This window comes from Gossypium arboreum, chromosome 10, assembly GCF_025698485.1.
Source record: "Gossypium arboreum isolate Shixiya-1 chromosome 10, ASM2569848v2, whole genome shotgun sequence".
Classification (NCBI taxonomy): Eukaryota; Viridiplantae; Streptophyta; class Magnoliopsida; order Malvales; family Malvaceae; genus Gossypium; species Gossypium arboreum.
The window spans coordinates 23,268,944-23,288,783 of record NC_069079.1 but is presented as its reverse complement, the minus strand read 5'-3'; the positions used below and the strand labels follow the sequence as shown (position 1 = coordinate 23,288,783).

General features: G+C 31.1%; 1 protein-coding gene across 1 annotated transcript; it reads right to left on the bottom strand.

Annotated features, from left to right (window-relative positions):
* Positions 1-12,901: 12,901 nt before the first annotated feature.
* On the bottom strand, positions 12,902-16,160 carry LOC108469555 (protein NRT1/ PTR FAMILY 4.3-like). Its single transcript, XM_017770437.2, has 3 exons — positions 15,772-16,160; positions 15,015-15,232; positions 12,902-14,576 (listed from the first exon to the last, which is right to left on the bottom strand). Exons 1-3 carry the CDS (start codon positions 15,896-15,898, stop codon positions 13,128-13,130), a joined length of 1,794 nt encoding a protein of 597 aa, XP_017625926.1. The 5' UTR covers positions 15,899-16,160; the 3' UTR covers positions 12,902-13,127.
* Between the last annotated feature and the right edge of the window lie 3,680 nt (positions 16,161-19,840).

The following is a 19,840-nucleotide window of genomic DNA, read 5'->3' as shown; positions in this document are numbered from 1 at the left end:
AAAATTTGGACGCAAAGTGCATGATTTACGTGCCTCGATATTTTTGGGCTTAATGGGCCAAAATTGGAATGATGGGTTGGCCCCAATTCGGTAAGAACCCTCGGTACGTGATTCTGTTAGTACGTGAAAAGTAGGAATATGCATGAAAAACCCTAAAAGCAGCTAAATTACTATAATACCCCTATGTATGGAAAATTACTGTTATACCCCTAGGTGCAAAATTATCGAAATACCTCTAGGGTTAAATTGACCTAAATGCATGTTTGATTGTTGTTATTTCTTGCATGCCATGTTGTTATTATCGATGCATGGGATTGGGATATTGACGGAGGAAGTCTTGAAAGTGGCTTGTCCACGTCTTGGAGGCTTTGCCTCAATTTTATCAGAAACTGAGCAGAAAGGCCGCAGAATGTGGAGTGTTATTTGGGTGGGTTGAGCTATTCCCACATGGAGTGTATGGCTGGTACGGTGGAGTGTAGTGGTTGGTGGGTTGAGTAGTCTCCCAAATGGGCTTGCATATGTTTCTTGATGTTGCATGTATTTTGAAATGGGCCTATGGGCCATCACATTATCTGAATAAGGGCTAAGGCCCGTTTATTATGTCTGAAAAGGGCTTTTACCAAGACCACTATTACCCAAATGGGCTTGCATATGTTTCTTGATGTTGCATGTATTTTGAAATGGGCCTATGGGTCATCTCATTATCTGAATAAGGGCTAAGGCCCGGTTATTATAATCTGAAAAGGGCTCGGCCCATACCACTGCTATTACTGAATGGGCTTAGGCCCAATAGGCTTGAGTGACTTGGGCTTTGAATGGGTTTTCCTTACACCTGAGTTTCCCAAACTCACCCTTTTATTTTCATCCACGCAGAAATCCCCAACCATAGTGGGCTTGGAGTCGTGAGGGAATTCGGAGTGGCCACCGCTCGAAAGTTTGATTTTCTTACGTGAACTGGACATTTTTTAATTACGTTTGAGGTTTTGGGCTTTTAAATGTAATAAGGCCGCTTATTTATTTTTGATGGTTTTATATGTTTTATTAAGATAGATAATATTTATTTTAACTGTTGAAATTGGATAGCTTTAGGGCGTTTTCAAAAACAACAGTTGATTTCAAAATAACACGACAACAAGCAAAGCTTCCGTAATGAAAGTATTTTCAAAATTAATCACTTTTCCTAAAATGACTTAATCAAATCGGTTTCCTAGAAATATCCATGACGTTAAGGTGTGGCAATGGCAAGTATGCATGTCTAGGATTGGATCCGAAGGAGCTTGGTACTTAGCGATCCGATGGACTCACCACCTCTTTTCCGGTTTCCTACCGGTGCATGACTTCCTTTTACTTTAACCCTTAATGAATTAATCTTTTGAACATCAAGTACGATTTTCTGGACTTAGAATGGAAATTTTTTTTACGTTTTGATGTGGCATGCCGGATCCGGCCATAACTTCTGGGCCGGGTTTGGGGTGCTACATATTGGGGATAAATTCGTTCTCCTAATATGATTATATTTTATCTCACTATAGCTACTACATCTTCATGAAAAGTCAATTATTATCAAATAGAAATAAAGTCATTTATCGCAAAGACAAACGACCCATTGTCACATTTATTTTTCATCTGTCATGTAATGCCAATGAGAGAATATCATTTAATCTTTAGTTGGGCTATGAATTCCTCTATTGTGAATGATGTTACATACTGCAGAAATAGTATGCCTAACACACCAGTTTTTGGTTCTTTATCTATTTGAACTCAAACTTTTACTTACATCAAAGTATACGAGTCATGCATACAGAGTCCATCATTCATTCAGGATTAAGGTATGTCACACAATTAATGTCACAAGTGAATAAATTCATAAACAGATCTAGAATCTATTCTGCTTGGTTCATGTCTGATGTACTATACATTCAGTCAGTCACATCTGTGTCTCTATCTTTTGGGAGTCATCTGCTCTGATGCTCATAACAAAACATATTCCCAATTGTACTTGATAGATGACATATTAGTCTTTTAAGAGGTTTGTTCATTTTGATTAGACTATGGACATGTTTAGGTTCATCTACTAATACAAGTTGTCTTTTCATATTATGATTTGACCACGTAATACCATTTAGTATTAGTTAAATATTAGATAACTAATGAGTCAATATTTGCTTCAAATTTTCTTTGCGTGCAAAAACATTGAAGAAAATATACAAAAGGTATCAATGTAATTAATAGATATTATTATTAAATCAAGTTGTTTGAAAACTACAAGTATACACAACTGAAAATACTATACTTAGGACACCAGACCCATCATTATGTCGTTCAAATAGCTAATATCATTCCCAACAATTTGCCAATAGTACACTCATGATTAAACACCGCCAAGCAATAAGAGCTAACATAATTCCAAAAAATTTGCCAACAGTTTTAAAAGAAAAAAGCTAAAAATCCATCCATACTTGATGCCTCTGTAGGTGCATATCTCAGAGCGCAGCAACCACCTATTCTACTATATATGGGGATGTCAATTTGATGTTCATATCATCATCTATACAATGTTAAACTCTCACCAAAAGGTGATTCGTATCAGAAATCCCATTTGTGGTGAACAATTTAGAACAATACATTCTCACTAAACCTGCCAAATCTTTGTAATCCTGGATCCAGTTCCCGTTACTTTCTTCTTATCCCTCGATATTATTAATTCTCCTCCTATTTGATGCAAAGCTATGAAAAAGTGTTGTACTTTTATCACCTTGTTTCAGCTAATTTACCCATACTAATTGTTTCCAATATCACTCATCCTAATTTGCCTCAATGTGAAGAGTCAATTTCACATCAAGAGTTTACCAAAACATCCTCATCTAGGTTCTTCTCATTTAAACTCTCTAGGTGACATTGCAAACCTTTGACATTTCTGACTTTATCTTTCGTCAAATGTGAGCTCCAATCCGATAATCTATAACTCAACTGATTGAGTCGAGTTAGAATCTCACTAGTTACTAAATCCCATAGTTTACAAATTTTTGGCTCACACTCGATTTCTAACTCCCACCATATTTCAAATCAAAAATGTCTCTCCCGTCTTCTCAAAAACTAAGAGTATTCATCATCTGCAGTAATGATTAGAATTAGGCAATGGTTTGAGAAACCATGAGTTAAATGTAGATCCTTGTATTTAGGAAATCAATACTACCAGCACGTATTTTCCACCCTTCTATCCAAACGTTCTCTGATGTTATTGTCTGATAATCTCCCCTCTCCTATACAAACAATTAGCCCTTAAAACCAAAGTTACAAAGATCATATTCCTCCAACATTTCTCAAGCCACACCTCTCCTCTCAAGTCCTACCACCAACTTTCTTATATGGATAGGCAGTTTATTGAAATCCCCAACCACTAACCAAGAGAGAGATTGATTTTGTCTTAAATGTTTCAACAAATCCCAAGACCTCCCCCTAAATCTAGCGTCTAGTTCGCTATAAAAACTTGTGAATATCTAACAAGCACCGTCCAAATCAATAGAAATAACAACATTTACATGTGAAAAAGAGAAACTGTTCAAAGTGGTTGAATAATCATTCTTCCAACCTAATGATAGACCGCCCTTAGTGCCTAGTGCTTCCACACCAATCCCATTCGTAAAACCATACCTCTATTAAACTATTTCCATTATTTTTTTATTCAATTTAATCTCTATAAAGATAATGTAGGGACGCACATGTCGCAACATGTGTTTTAAGCGTCAAATAGACAGTGAAGTTCCCAAACCTCGAGCACTCCAACATAATATTTTCATTGTGCCTGATAAGCCTGCAAAACATGTAGCACTCCTAACCCACTTCTGTCACCAGAATAGGGTTACAAGATGTTATCGAAGTTTACGGAATAATTACACAAAAATTTCATTATTTACTTATATTCACATCAAAGCTGTCCACTCGAGTCATAGTCACTAAATTATTAATATCTTGAGCTACGGAACTCCAAATTAATATCCGCTAATTTCCTCTGAAACTAGACTCACATATATTCCTACCATAAAATTTTTAGAATTTTTGGTTTAGCCAATAAGTACAGTTTATTCTTTAAAATCTCCCATGTTTCACTGTCTGATAGTTTTGACCCCTCTTCACTAAAAATTAATTATCTCCTCATACGGGATTCGGATGATGTTCCTGTTTATTTCTTTTAAAAATAGGCTCATTAAGGATTTTAAGAATATAAATTATAACCAATATTATTCTTTTACAATTTTTAATGATTTTCCAAAGTCAGAACAGGGGAGCTCAAAATCACTCTAACCTTGTCTCACAAAAATTCAAGTATCTCCTAATATGAAAGTCTTTTTTTTTACAACGTTTCTTCTATGTGAAACTAGATTCAATAGGCTTTAATTTCATATCTTATTCAACCTTAGATTTTCATAATTTATGGTGAATTTTCAAAGTCGAACTACTGCTACTAACCAAAAACTGTTTTAGTACAAAATATTGTTAACTAGTTTATAACATTTTTACTTCATTTCATTTAAACTCTATACATGCCATATAAATCTTTAAACGTAAAACAAAAGCTACTGGAATTGATCTGGATAGTGCGCCTTATTGTGTTGATCCGATCTACCAACTTCACTTCAATTCAATCTACATAAAAATATCAAACACACACAAGTAAGCTTATTGAAGCTTAGTAAGTTCATAGGTTTATTAGTAATGCTTACCAAACATAATATTTCCAAACAATAACAAAACATTTACTAAAGTTCCCTGCCATTCACAACCACTGTTATAATACTTCATGTGGTTGAGCTCAACATTAACAACTACTCAATCTCTTTCATTTGGTTCACTCCTCTTGTATAACTTATTATCAAATTAGGAAACAGCTTACCAAATTGAGTATATCATTGCTCAGTGCCACGATTCACAACTCAATATGGTTTTCCTTATTGAAATACCATGCCTACATTTTACAACTCGGTATGGGAAATGTCATACCTACATTTCTTAACTCAGTATGGATAATACCATACCTACGCTTCACAACTCAGTATGGTTAATACCATACCTACGTTTCACAATTTAGTATGGATGATACCATACCTACGTTTCACAACTTTGCCATGGATCAACCATGGCCTTATCCACCAATTCATCACATGTCACAATACAAACGTACTCAATCCTGCGTTTTTCCTAATTTGAATTTCCACTTTTATTCTTTCATTTTAACATAATTTTCACAATCCCACAGCAAATTCATATTTAATAACACATTATATCATTCAATCATTCACAAATAAACATGTAAATTCAACCATATGAACTTACCCGACTGATTTGTAGAAGATATTGAAATTTATGAACTATTCTGTAACTTTTTCTTTTCCTCGTTCTTCTTTGGATTCTTGATCTATAAATGTAAAATATTTTCACTCATTAGCATTTATTTCCTTTCTATTTCACTTCACAATTTATTCTCTTCAATTTTTGAAATTGCACTTTTACCTCAAAATTTATAGTTTTTACAATTTAGTCCCTGCTCTATTCACCCATCAATTGAACTAATTTTTCTCAATTAACACTTTATTTTATCATTATAAACTATTTTAAAACCTTTGATATTCTAAATTTCAACACCAACCTCTAATTCACAACTTTTTCACAATTAGGTCTTAAATATCATTTTCTATCAAAATCACTTAATAAAACCACCTTAATATGAAATTAGAACTTAAATTTAATAATAATTCATCATAAAATTCCCTTAATCAGCCAGGGTAATTTCCAATTTCACCCACCAAATCAAAAACTAATGAATTCTATAAGTGGACCTAATTGTAAAAGTCATAAAAACATAAAAATTATCAAGAAAAAGCAAGAATTAAACTCACATGATGCAAAAATATGAAAAACCAGCTTTATCCAGACATCCTATTGCATTTTGGATGAGAAAATATGAAGAGATCTCTAGATTTTTCAATTTTGTTCTTATTTTATATGTTAAAATTATAAAATTTCCAATTTTGCCCTTATTTTCCTTATTTTTCTGCTGATTTTCTTGCCCTTTCCGTCCAGCCTATTCACTTTTAGGCTTAATTTCCCTTTAAATCCTCTTTCTTTTAACACTTGAGCTATTTAATCCTTCTAGCAAATTTTACATTTGTTACAATTTAGTCCTTTTTATTTAATTGACTACCCAAAAGTTAAAATTTCTCAACCAAACTTTAATACTAACTAAATGACACTCCATAAATATTTCTAAAAATATTTATGGCTTGGTTTTCAAATTCGAGGTCTCAATACCTCATTTTTTGACCCGTTTGACCTAATAAATTCTTTTAATTCACAAAATTCACCAATTCACAAATTCTTCTAAATTCTTACTTGGCTCATAAATATTAAATTACTATCTTGTTCAATCTTACACAACAGGGCTGACCAATATATTATTTTGTGAAATAGAAACCAGCTCTAAAGTAGTCTACTTGGTCGGATCGGTCTATCACACGTCATCATCCCTATCATCTAACTGTAGATTCATTATATTTGACTCCATATTGAAATCGATCAAAACATTAGGCCAAACTAAAAAACATAACAGAGAAAATAGAAAAGACCAAAGAAACTAAACAAAACAAAGACACGCTATGAAATTAGATAGAGACGTGCTACGAGAGCAGACTAAACAAAAATTTAGTTAGTATCCACTTAGGTTATTGCCATTTTTTTTAATTCGTATTTGTCTTTATATAATATGCTGATAATGAACAATTTTGAATTTTGTGAATGAATTGGATACTAATTCAGTCAAGAAATGAATGTATTATTGAATCACTATACAAATAATGATTTAAACCCAACCAATCACTTAATTGTTACGATGTCATTATTACAAAATTTAACGTCAATTATCTCACTCTCTCATTCAACTAACTTGTCTTACCAATGACTAAAAACTCCCTTAAAATTAAAATAAAATTGTTGCTTATCCTTAAAAGAACTATTGTTTTTATATCTTAAATCACCTTAAAGGCTTGGTTTGAACTCCAATGTTTTTATACTGTCTCTTTTTACAAACATAAATATTCTATTTCGTTGCTTATACTTAACTTATAAATACAAATAAAAATTGCTAACATTCATAGAAAAAACATAATTGTAACATTTCTTATACTAATAAATTTTATACGACACATGTGAAATTATGAACTAATTGTATCTAAAATTACTAAATGAATGGAATAGACAAGTTGTGGCAAAGAGCAAATGGTTTTACCATGTAAAGGATGAATATTTAATTGACAAGCACACATGACAGACCATCCAATATTTCAATGCAAACAATCCCTCCAAATAAACAAAATTTGCAAGGTTGCAAACTCAAGATTGGATTTGAATTTCGGCAACAAAGTTGTTGTATAGACTAACCATATGGTGTAATTGTGTTACGAATACACCATCTAATTTCCCTAAACAACTGTGTAGGATAAACATCTCATCTTCTTAAAAATGCATTCCACATAATACATATAATTGGTTGTCTGCACATTGCTTAACCATCTCAAATAGACACATGGTTGGTTCTCATGCCCAATTTTGACTTCTGAACCTCTTGCGCTCAGCAATCAACAATAATATAAGGTAGCAAACATAATTTCATACACAATAAGTGCAACACTATTTGCAAATATGTAAGTAATTTTATGCCATAATGTCCCTAAAATTCAATTAGTCTCTTCAAATAAGCATACCTTAAAGAGGGTTTGTATTGGTATCCTTGAATGTTTGAGTTGGCAACAACGGAGGATAGATTTCTTATATATCTCGAATAAGATGGTCACACTAGTGATTTCTTTTTCAGGGAAAAGCTGCTGAACACACACGAACAACACCAAATTTGTCCTTCAACCATAGAAAATTGAATATAATTTCTTGCAAATTTCCAGCCTGAAATGAAAAAGCTTGCCTTGTAATATCAAGCAACACAATAAAGACCTTTCATATCTGAAGAATTCTTCAAATTTCATTGAATTTGTTTTTTACTAGAAGAGTAGAAACAATCTACTGACTCTATTTAATGTGTGTAGCAATACAAAGAATATTGTCAAAAGCTATTAGCAGAATATATATGAACTTGATGATTTTTTTAGAGATTGGGAATGAAAGACAAGGAGCTCCAGTCTGAAAAAATAGAGGTGTAACATCCCCTAGGTAGGCAATTCACAACCAAGGTATTCTAGCCAACATTATAGACATAGTTCCTTCTTCACCTATGATTTTTCACCCAAATTCTATTTACTAACATTTTAGATTATGATGTAATTCTTTGGACATTACTTTATAGTTAAGTTCATTTAATGAATTAAATAATATTAATATATATGTGTTGGATCTAACTCCCTAAAGAACAAGCCACATTTAGTTAGCAAGCCTCGTTAACTTATTGTCTCCATCCGATAAGATTGTTGTCACCAATCATTCAGAGGCTTTATCATTATGTTACATCAAAAACCTTGGCTACAATACTTTAATGACACCCACCAAACCAATAGAAGACACGTAACCTATGATATCCTCTTAAATATCTTTTTGAAGCTCAATCAAGGTAGACAATTACCTTACTCTCCAACTCATCTCCAAACTCTCAACTCCTTTGACAACTTAAACCACTTTTATGACTCTCAGCCCTCCAGGTGAACTGTCTCTCGAGCTTCCTCCTCCTTAGGCTCCCTTTGGATGGACAGTGAGATTAACTACAATGAGATTAAAAATTAAGATGACCGTGAGGTTAGTTATTGTAATTATGAGATTGAGTACTGTAGCGAGGAGATTAAAACTAATGGTGTGATATGTGTTTTGATTCAAACGCAACTGCAATATTGAGTTGAAGGGTAATAACATGAGAAAATTTCCGTTAAAGACATTAGATTAGAAGTAACTTGTATAAAATAAAAATTTAAATCATCTAATATTTATAAAATTAATAAATTAATTAAAATTATTGTAACTATACTTATGTTAAATAATGGCCTTTTAATAAATAATTAAAATTTAATAAAAATGATAATAATATATCAAATAATATTTTTAGTTATTATTGGTATGGTTATTAATGTTTAATTTAAATGAAAATAAAAGTTAAATGATAAGATTTTTTCTATCTATATCAAAAAATATCTTTTTATAAATTATAAAATAATATTCAATATAATATTGACACAATATTTTATTTAAAATAATTACATAAATTTATTTTTAAAGTATCATTTATTATCGTGAAATGAAAAATTATTTTTAAATTTAATAAAATCATTTTGAAATTAAAATTTAAAATATAAAATAGATTGAGATAAAAGATAATGAGATACATCATGGCATAAGCATAAAAACTATAAAAATATGAGTAAATTATTAAAATAGTCATTTGTTTTTTACCTCAAAGTTACATTTTAGTCACTTATGTTATTGCATTGTAACATTTTAGTCATTGAGCCGTTAATTATCATTAACGGTATAAAGATAAGCTAACATAGCATGTTAAATAATCATTTCAAACAAAAAATTTTAGGTTAATTTTTACAATTGGTCCTTACATTTTTTGTATTGAGCAATTTAGTTTTTTTTTCTTTTATATTCTTTAATTTTTCATTCTCTTCTACTTCTCACTCAGTTTTCCTCCCTTCTCCATTTATTTTAACATTGTTTTTTTTCTCTTCCATTTTGCTTTAAGATCCACTACCACCATATATAAGTAATTCGAGTTTTTCTCTTGCATAGGCTTAGGAGAAATGGTGAGGTCAGATAAATAAGTCGAATTCAAGTGCATTATGGTTTCAGTGTACACACCAACAGCCTCGGGAGGGCTTGAGAAGTATGTTACAAATTGTTAGAATTGAGTGACCCGAATCCTTGTTAAAATAAAATATAGTAGTAAAATAAAATAAAAGCAAAATCTATATAGAATTACACTTCTTTTATTTTAACAAGGTTTTTCAACCTTGTTACACTTCATCTATTTGATATTGATTAGAATAAGATGTTTCAACCTTACTATACCGCTTCTATTAGAATATGGTTTTACAAACCTATAAATAGACATAGTCTCATCTTCTTATAATCATTCGAATTCGACCGAGTGAATTAACTTATTTTTTGCCCGTGGTTTTTTTTTCCCCAAAAGGGTTTCCTTGTAAAAATCTGTGTGTTCTTTATTTTTCTTTCTCTTTTCTTTGCGATACATTGTCATTGTCGACGTTATATTTTTTACACAAATAATGATGGGTAATGCTAACAGTCTTTGCTCTGCAACATATAACTGGATAGAGTTGTATATTTCTCACTTGCTATACATGAGGCGCTATACATGAGGCCATTAAAATGGTATGTAACTTCCATGTATAACATATATTTGTAATGTTGATAATTTATGCATGATAGCTGGACCCTGAAATAATCACTTGACTTCTTTTATTCGGTTAGGGGTTAGAAAGCATGTACAGCTTGGCACAAAAAAGCATTCAATTGAAACCAATGGCTTCTGTACATAGGTTGATGGGGCTTATAATTGGAATTCTTGGGGAAAATACTGAGGTGACGTATGGGGATATAATATCAATTTGCATTTTTTGTTAATTCTCCTTTTAATTCCTTAACCTTAAATTAAATTATGCTTTGGGTATTTCTCAGATTGTATTAGCAGAATGCTTGAAAGGATTTGGTCCTTGGTTAGCTGTCATATTTCCATCTTCATATATATATTTTTTTTGTTAGTAGTGCAATTTTGGAGCCTTATATGGGGTGCTATTTCAATATATTTTTGTTCTGGCAACTATAAGAGCATATCATGAAATTAAAGCTTGGATTTTCTTGTACATTCTTTTTAGGTATATATCTATATTTTCTTTTAATCAGCACGGTTGCGCATGCCATAGAGTTGTTGATCGCTGGGAGTGACCATGCAAAAATGCTTTTAAATGAAGAGCGTCAGAACTTGGGGGAAAATAGAGGGAGAAGCAGAAGAGAATAAAAAATAAAGAAAAAAAAAACTTAAAATAACATAAAAGAAAAAAATTAAATTGCTCAAAACAAAAAAAAAATGAGATTAATTGTGTAAATTAACCTAAATTTTTTTGTTTAAAATGATGATTTAACGTGCCATGTCAGCATACTATTATACCATTAACGACAATTAACGGCTCAATGACTAAAATATTACAACGTGATAACGTAAATGACCAAAACGTAACATTTCAAACATAAGTGATTAAAATGTAACCTTATATAAACAAAAGTAACTATTTTGATAGTTTACCAAAAAAAAATACATGAAAAAGATAAAAAGGTAAAAGCACAACTGCAGTGAGCCCACTGCCACTTTGCTGACCACTGAAAAATCCTATTTCAATTGGTGGCAGGTGGATTTCATCACATCGCCGGTTTGCAATCCAAACAGCTCCGACCAGTGTGATTACACTGAAAAATCCCCCAAACACATTGAACTGGAGGGAAATGGGCACCAAAAGGAGTCATTAGTCCGCCAACGGTAGAGTTATCTGAGCTAGGTTTGAAGAGCTTTTAGGCATTATTTCTATCCAAATTTAATCTAATTCAAAATATAAATTCGAATTTTGTTCAAAGTTAATCATACATAAAATACAGTAATTCAAGCCGACTCAAACAAAAGTTTAATTTTCTTAATGAAATGCAATTAACAATTTTTATTTTTATTTTTATTTGATAAGGTACAATTTTAATCATAGATAAAAGTTGCCACAATTCTTTTTCCACAAATTTGATAAGCCAACCTCAACACTGCCCCTTAATACAAACATTTTAGAAACACAATTTAGAATTAGACACAAATCTAACTCAAAATGCAGATCAATGCGCAAATTCAACACAAAATTATTCTTGAAGACATCACAGGCAGATCAATCCATAGCCTAATATTGCACAAAACCGATTCAATATAATTCCTTAAGAACCTTAATACATCATCTTCCAACACAATATTTTATTTATCAAAATTTTGGAAAATAAAATAAAATAAGAAGCAGAATACACAATATAATTCCTTAAGAATCTCATGTCATTGTTTGATGGTTTAGGTTGTTCATTACCTTTAAGTATGGTTTGAGTTTGAGTTACATTAGTTATGTTTGTTATTCGGACTTTATCAAAATTAAATAATTAAAATATTTTTATATAAAAAATCAAATGTTTTATTTTTTTATGTAATTAATTGTTTTATAGGGCTGAAGGATTAGACAGGATCCAATATAAATTTCTGCATTAAATTTGTTGAAATAAAATCATAGTCTTACTCAATTCCATCCATCAACAAGTGTTTCAGTCTGGTTCCTAGTCAGTCTCGCAACTAAAACATAATGAAATCTAGTGGGCTTTATGAGGAGACTGATAGTGAAGTATGTTGCAGTGGGGGCCAAGCTCCAACATAAGGACATGTTTGAGACATGTCTCTTAGCATATGGTAAGAAGTGGGTCACTTCTCAAAAAATTTGCTAATGGATGTCTTAGGCCTCCTTTTTCCCCCAGTTGACTTAATCTATTGGAGCTTGATTATGTTGCATATTCATGCATCACAAACAGTAGTTTGACATACCAGCTCTAAAACAAGTGGCCCCCTTAAACCTTCCAGCTAGCTATGTCACCAGTTGCAACTTTCATATTCTTTTCTTGTCATCTAATGGAAACCGAAAGCTGCTCTGAATGACTTGATGAATGGATAAAAGCCGAGCAGTAGGAAGATGCATTGAATCTATGTGAATGGCTCAAGAACAAAGTTGATAGTGATCCATTGGGACCCTTCATTTATAAAAGGGGCATCTTCTTTTTCCTCCTAAATTTCCCTACTATCAAATAATAAAGCAGTCTATTTATTTTAGCTAATACCTCTGTCTGATATCAAATCTATTATTAGTCAAACAAACGAGATTACACTTGATTTCCAGTTTGCCACTAACAAAAGGTGGCCTGAAATGTTAACTTTTTTCTAAACAACTTGTATAGTTCTTAAAGAGCCTTTTTGCATGGTGTAATAATACTTGTTCATATATAATACAATACTATTAGTGGTAGATAATTGCCATAATGTCCCATGTTTATGGTATATTCTCATCTACTACATCTTTTGAATGTTTGGTCAAGATGTAGTGGTTCAACCCCATCCCATCTGCTTCATTTTGTATGGTGGGTGATGCAGAAGAATTGTGAGAATGCCATCTAGCCCAGAAGAGATAGTTTAGGAAGTTGAGGAAGCTAATGACTGCTAGCAACCAGTAGAAAAGGTCTAGTCTGTCTTTGTTGAGATCGTTGTCGCTAAGCCAACCGCCTTTCGAAGAAGAAGATGTGATCTTATTTACTAGAGAAACCAGTACTGAGCTCAAGTAGAACCCAAATGAGTAAGAACAATAGGTCATTGCCATCAGAAATGCTTGCATCCGTTGCAAGGATTGCTTGTAGAAAAACTCAATTAGGCCAACCGCAGTAAGCATCTCCGATAATCCGAAGATTAAGAACTGTGGGGTGATCCAAAAGATGGATATTATTTCGCCCGAACCCGAAGCCGAGTCCCTTCTCTTCTTCTCCATAAGTGCCGCGGCAATCATCGAAAAGGTTGAGAGAAAAAGACCCGAGCCTATCCTCTGTAGAGGCGAAATTCCGGATTCGTGACCGGTAATCTTCCTGGCAAAAGGGACGAAGAACTTGTCGTATAATGGGACTAGGAAGATGAGTATGATGTAAGGGATCGACTGAAGGGAAGCTGGTGGGATATGGAAAGACTTGGTTAGCTGAGTATCCATTGCACTTCCTTGTTGCACTGAGAATGTTTGTAGTTGAGCCAAAACGGTATTGAAAACAATGGTGCAAGCAAATATAGGAATCACTGAAATCAATATCTTCACTTGCTCCACTTGTGTAACACTGCACAATCTCCATGGACTTTCCTTTGTATTGCTTCCATCTTCAACTTTGATGCACGCCTTGTCTAAGAACCTGAACCTTTGTGTCTGAACCACATTTCCAGATTCAGCTCGGTTTTGATCTCTATTGATCATCAGCTCTGGATTAATTTGTTTCCTCTTTAACATGGCAGCAACAAAAACTTGAGCGATGGGAGTGAAGATGCTTCCTCGAGGAGGCTTGTTTCTGTAATACAATGTCCCGGAAACCACAACGATTAGTCCCATGGCCATGGCGGCGGCCGAAACTCCAAACCCGACATCCATACCGGCATGGGTTTGGATCCATACTAGAACAGTTAGGGCAATGAGTTCACCCATGGAGAAGGCAAAATAGGCAGCATTGAAGTAGGTTGAGAGCTTCTTAGAGTGTGAGGGATTGGTTTGAAGATTGAACTGATCAGCCCCATGAGCAATCATGTTGGGTTTCACACATCCACTTCCTAATGCCACCAAGTAAAGTGCCACAAAGAAAATCAAGGCCTTGAAGCCTTTTGCTTCTTCACACATGTCTCCATCAGTTAACATGTTGCACTTGGCTGGCTTTAGTTGAGGAAGATGAGCTTGGACTGACAGTAATATGAAACCCTATATACGTTTAGAAAGAAACAAATTAATGATGAAATACACAACCATTTTAATTAATACTCTATTTTTTTTAAATCATAAAATTCAGATAGTTTGTAAAAGTTTGTAAAAATGTATAAATTAAATTAAATAAAATTAGTATCTAAGTTTACTGTGATGTCACTCATTAAAAATAAAACAAATAACTTACTTTAAATGAAAAGATATCATGTGAGTTTATTCTTATAAATGAATAAAGATGAAAAAAAATGGCACAGTGTTGGCCAAACTTCTACTGCATATGGTACAGTGTTGATAGTATATAATTGTATGCATTCTTGATGGTGAAATGATAAGATATCATTTAAATAATATATTTTAGATGGTGTGTCATAGTCTAATTGACGTGTATAAAATGAAGCATTATCAACAGTAGAAAAAAAGAGGGGGGAAGCTTACAGAAAGCTCCACAAAGCCGAAGAGAATGATGGTCCAGAAGCACCCAAGATGAGAGTCGGAAAGGTAACCACCAAGGAGGGCCAAAAGGAAGATTGTTCCAACAAAGTTTGTCACTATGTTTGCTGACTTTGACAGCGAGAAATGCATCTCGTTTATCAAATATGTTATAAGGTTGTTCCCTACGGCTGCTATTCCCATTATCTCAAATGCTTGTAGCCCTGCATTTTCCACATCACACTTTTCCTTTATTATATATTACCCAATTTTGATGACAGAGAATCAAACCATGTCTTTTTCTCTATAACCATGCTGTCACCCTAAAACTATAATACATACATGAAAATTATTAAGACTAACCCTCAAAAATAATATGTCTCAAATCTATGAATTAGCCACAAAATAACCCACTTTTTCAAACAAAAACAACAACTGATCTATAATATGTATATATGTAGATCTGAAGGAACTTAAATATAGACATGGCGGTCAACATGGGTTGACCAACTCATAATATCACTAGGGTTCAAACCTGACCTGAATGGTCTCTTTCAACCATTTATGAGAGCGATGGCTTGCTCTCACCTCAAATTTTTTCGGGAAAAAAAATATAGACACGGTGGCTGGACTGGGCAATAGTAGGGTACGTAAATGATCATCGAAAAATACTTTATTTTCAGACACAAGAATCTTCATGTAATAGCTTAATTATAGAAGACAACATTTAAAAAAGAGAGAGAGAAGGAGAAAGAGAACAAACCAAGAACAAATGCAGCAGCAGACATGCCGCCATGCTTCTTAGGATTGGAAGGTCTGCCTCTCCAATCGACAGTGTTCTCTTGTTGGTGTTTCATTTCGCCTTTGTCAGTCCCTCTTCCTTCTTCCATTTGGGAAGTGAAAACTGAAAACCCAGAAAGGTGATTTTGATGTTGTCTTACTCCAAACCAATGGTGCTGCTGGGATTTGTTTTTGAGACACGCAAGTGGGTTGGTTTTGTCCTAAATTTATAACCCCCTCCCCCTCTCCATCCCCATAGGTCAATCCCCCCTCCCATAGATTTTTGTGAAATTATTATTCACTTGAATTTAAACCCCACACGCACCATAACCGTGTGTGTATCACTTGCGCCTCCTCCTCCTCCTCCTCCTCCTCCCCAAATATTATTATTATAGTAATATATTTGTTTAATCTCTTGTGCACCCTAGACATGAAACATGTGACTCAATCTGCGGTTTATTTAAAAGCAGATTAAAATATATTTAGATTACTTTATGCTTAATGGGTTGTAAGAGATGTAACCTATTCATAATTAAAAAGCCGACTGAAATCAGACATTAATTTACTTGAAAATCTTACAAAATTATACTAACAGATGCAGAATATTATAACATGTCATTTTAAGAGTTTTGAGAAATATATTTTAAACATTTTAATAGGTTAATATGTTTCGTTAAAAAAGATTTACAGCATGTGTATGACGTAATTTGAAAGGAGCGTGTGAAATGTGTTGCCTTTTCCAATGGTGGTCCACAATTGATACTTTTTGAAGTCCACAAGGGTATATTTGGATGGTGGTGGGTTTAGTCTCATATTAGACTCTTGTTATCCTTATTTTTATATTAATCAATCCAAATCCATCCTTATTTTTAAAAAATAAATTTATTTTTTTTAATAGGTCAAAATAATCATTCCACTCTGTTTACATACTGCTTTTCTTTTTTTCTTTTTTAATTTCTTCACCTTCACTCATACAAAAACTACTTTCAATTTTATACGTTCAGTTGTTTTAGTTTATTCATGTGCCGCTAAACCTCAATTTTTAGAAAAAATTAGAGAAATAGTTCATTTTCTCAAATTTTAAGGAAATATTTTAGTTTTCTAGAAAATGTTCATCTCCTTAAAATGTTGGTGATTTTATTTTTAAATCTTGGATTTGATTTCTCTTCTACATATATTTGTATTTTTATTTCATGTTATTTTAAGATTTTGTTTTTTTTAAATAATATTTTTATCATATCAGTTCTTTTGGTTAATTGATTAAATAATAGTGATTTTATCCTTGAGTCTTAAGTTTTAAGCACATTAAAGGTTAACAAAATATGTTTCGATTCAAAAAACTCGATAAAAATTTTAAATTTTAAATTAAATAGTTCAAATTATTTTAGTTAATCAAGTTATTCGGACCAACTCGAATAAAAAATTAAACTTTTTGGTTTAACTCAAATATGAATTGCACAATCCGAATAAAAAAAGACAAAACTACATCGTTTTGATAGATGTTTACTCATTAAGTTAAAAGGGAAAACTATTATATCGTTTATGTGATTAAATAATCTTTTACTTCATCTACTAATTAAATAATTGGTCCATATAAACGTAACATTGAGTATAAATAATAGGATTTGTTAACTCAACTCGACTTGATTCAAAATTTTTTAACTCGATTTGATTCGAAAAAGAATTCAAATTGAGTTCGGTTGCTAAAATAGGATTCATCAACTCGACTAACACAAATTTTTTTTACTCGATTCGACTCGACTCAATCGACCCTAAAACACATTTGTATTTTTTGTTTCATATTGTTTTAAGCTTTTTTATTTTTAATCATTTTTAAATTAATAAATATAGTGTTTTCAAGGTTTTTATTTATTTATTTTTATTCATCTTTTTAATTAATAACTCTTTTAGTTATAAAATCAAATAATTATGCAAATATCTTATTTTTAGTAAATATAATTTTTACGTGTAATATTTATTTTCATTTCATATCATGAGTGTAGTAAATTTTAGTATTATATATTTTTGTATGTGTATTTGAAATAATTAATTGAAATATTTCACATATAAAAATAATTGAAATATCATACCCACAAAGTAGATGAAAAACAATAATATTTGAAATATTTTACATATACAAATAATAATGACATTTGAAATAATTATTTGATTTTATAATATTAGAAATCACCATACTCTCAATATAGATGAAGAAAATAAATATTTGACATATAAATATTATATATAAAGAAAAATATATCAAAAATTAGTTGATGTTTTTAAAAATAAAATATTTAACATAATGAAAATGTAAAATAAATATATAGTTATTAATTTATTCATATAAATTCAGGAGTTACTAATTTCAAATATTTTTAATATAATGATAAATATAAAAATATATTTTATTATATAATTATATATTTATTATTTGATTTTATAAATAAAAGAGTTATTAATTAAAAACAAAAAATTAGAAACAATATATTTATTAATTAAAAACATTAATTAAAAAGATTAAAAAAAACTTGAAACCACATGAAATAAAAATATAAATTGCTTAGAAGAGGAATCAAACTTGAGATTCAATAATGAAATCACTATTATTTAACCATCTAACAAAGGACTGAAGAAATAAAAACATTAATTAAAAATAAATAAAAAAGCTCAAATATGAAATAAAAAATATAAATGTGTATAAGAGAGGAATCAAGCTCAGGACTTGAGGATAAAACCACTAACATTTAACTGTCTAATCAAACAAACTTATATGTTAAAAAAAATTAAAAAGCACACCCTATAAGATACATTTTCCTGTGAAAATGTGTCCTTCAAGATACACTTTCACTAGTTACTCATTTCTTTTTTAAAAGAAAAATTGACATTTCCTTTAAATTTTTACTACCTAAAAATATTAAGAGCATTTATAAATGTGTAAGAATGGGAAATAAGTTTGGTTTTGAAAAGTTTTATCATAAATACAGTAACAAAGAGTATTTATTAAAAATAAGTTTGAAATAAAATCTAGTTCTTTTAATAAATTTTATTTTTATTTTTATTTTTAAAATAATTAGTGCATTAACCAATCCAAATTCATCTATTTTTTTTTTATTATTAGAATGATGTTTAATAATGATGTTGAAAATGTGGGTGGAAGAAAAGTTCCAGGTTTCGGCCTCCTATAATTTATGTAAAGATATAAATTAGTGTTGACCTACTTTAAATTATTTATAATATACTTTTCAAATAAATACAATATATTATATATATATATATAGTCACTTTTGTTTACTTCAATTTACATTTTAGTCACTTACATTAACATGTTGTAACATTTTAGTCATTGAGCTGTTAATTGCCATTTCAATTTATGTTTGGAAATGGAAAAAAATTTGAACATAAAGAATTCAATTTATATTTAGATTTGTTTAAGGATGTGATTTTTATATTGATTAGTTAAATCTAATTTTAGTTTCAAAATTAGGTTATATTCAAATTAAGATTTGATTAAAGAATGATTGATATTCGATTTTTGAGTGAAATTCAATTTAGGAATTATGTAAAAAAACAATGATTTTGTTTTTTTTGGGGGCAAAGATTATATTTCTGCAGTAAAAAATATGAGAAAAGAGAAAATAAAGGGAAAAAGAAAAGGAAAATAAAAATAAAAAATTAAATTCTTAAAAAATAAAAAAAAGTATAGGGACTAATTTTAACAAATAGAAAACATAAAAAAAATGTCATTAGAAAAATAAAGAAGTGGGGAAAACAAAGGGACAAGGAGAGGAGAATGAAAAAAAAAAGAAAAAAAAAGAGGAAAGTTCAAAAAACATAAAATAAAAAATTAAATTACTCAAAACAAAAAAAAATATAAGGACTAATTGTATAACTTAACTTAATTTTTTTTCTTGAAATGATAATTTAACGTACCACATCAACTTACTGTAACGCCCCAATTTTCGGGAATTCTGTGAATGTTGACAAAATTTCATGCTTTGATTTTGTCATTTGTGAGTGAAATTATGAAATAGGACCTATGTGAAAATGTTTGA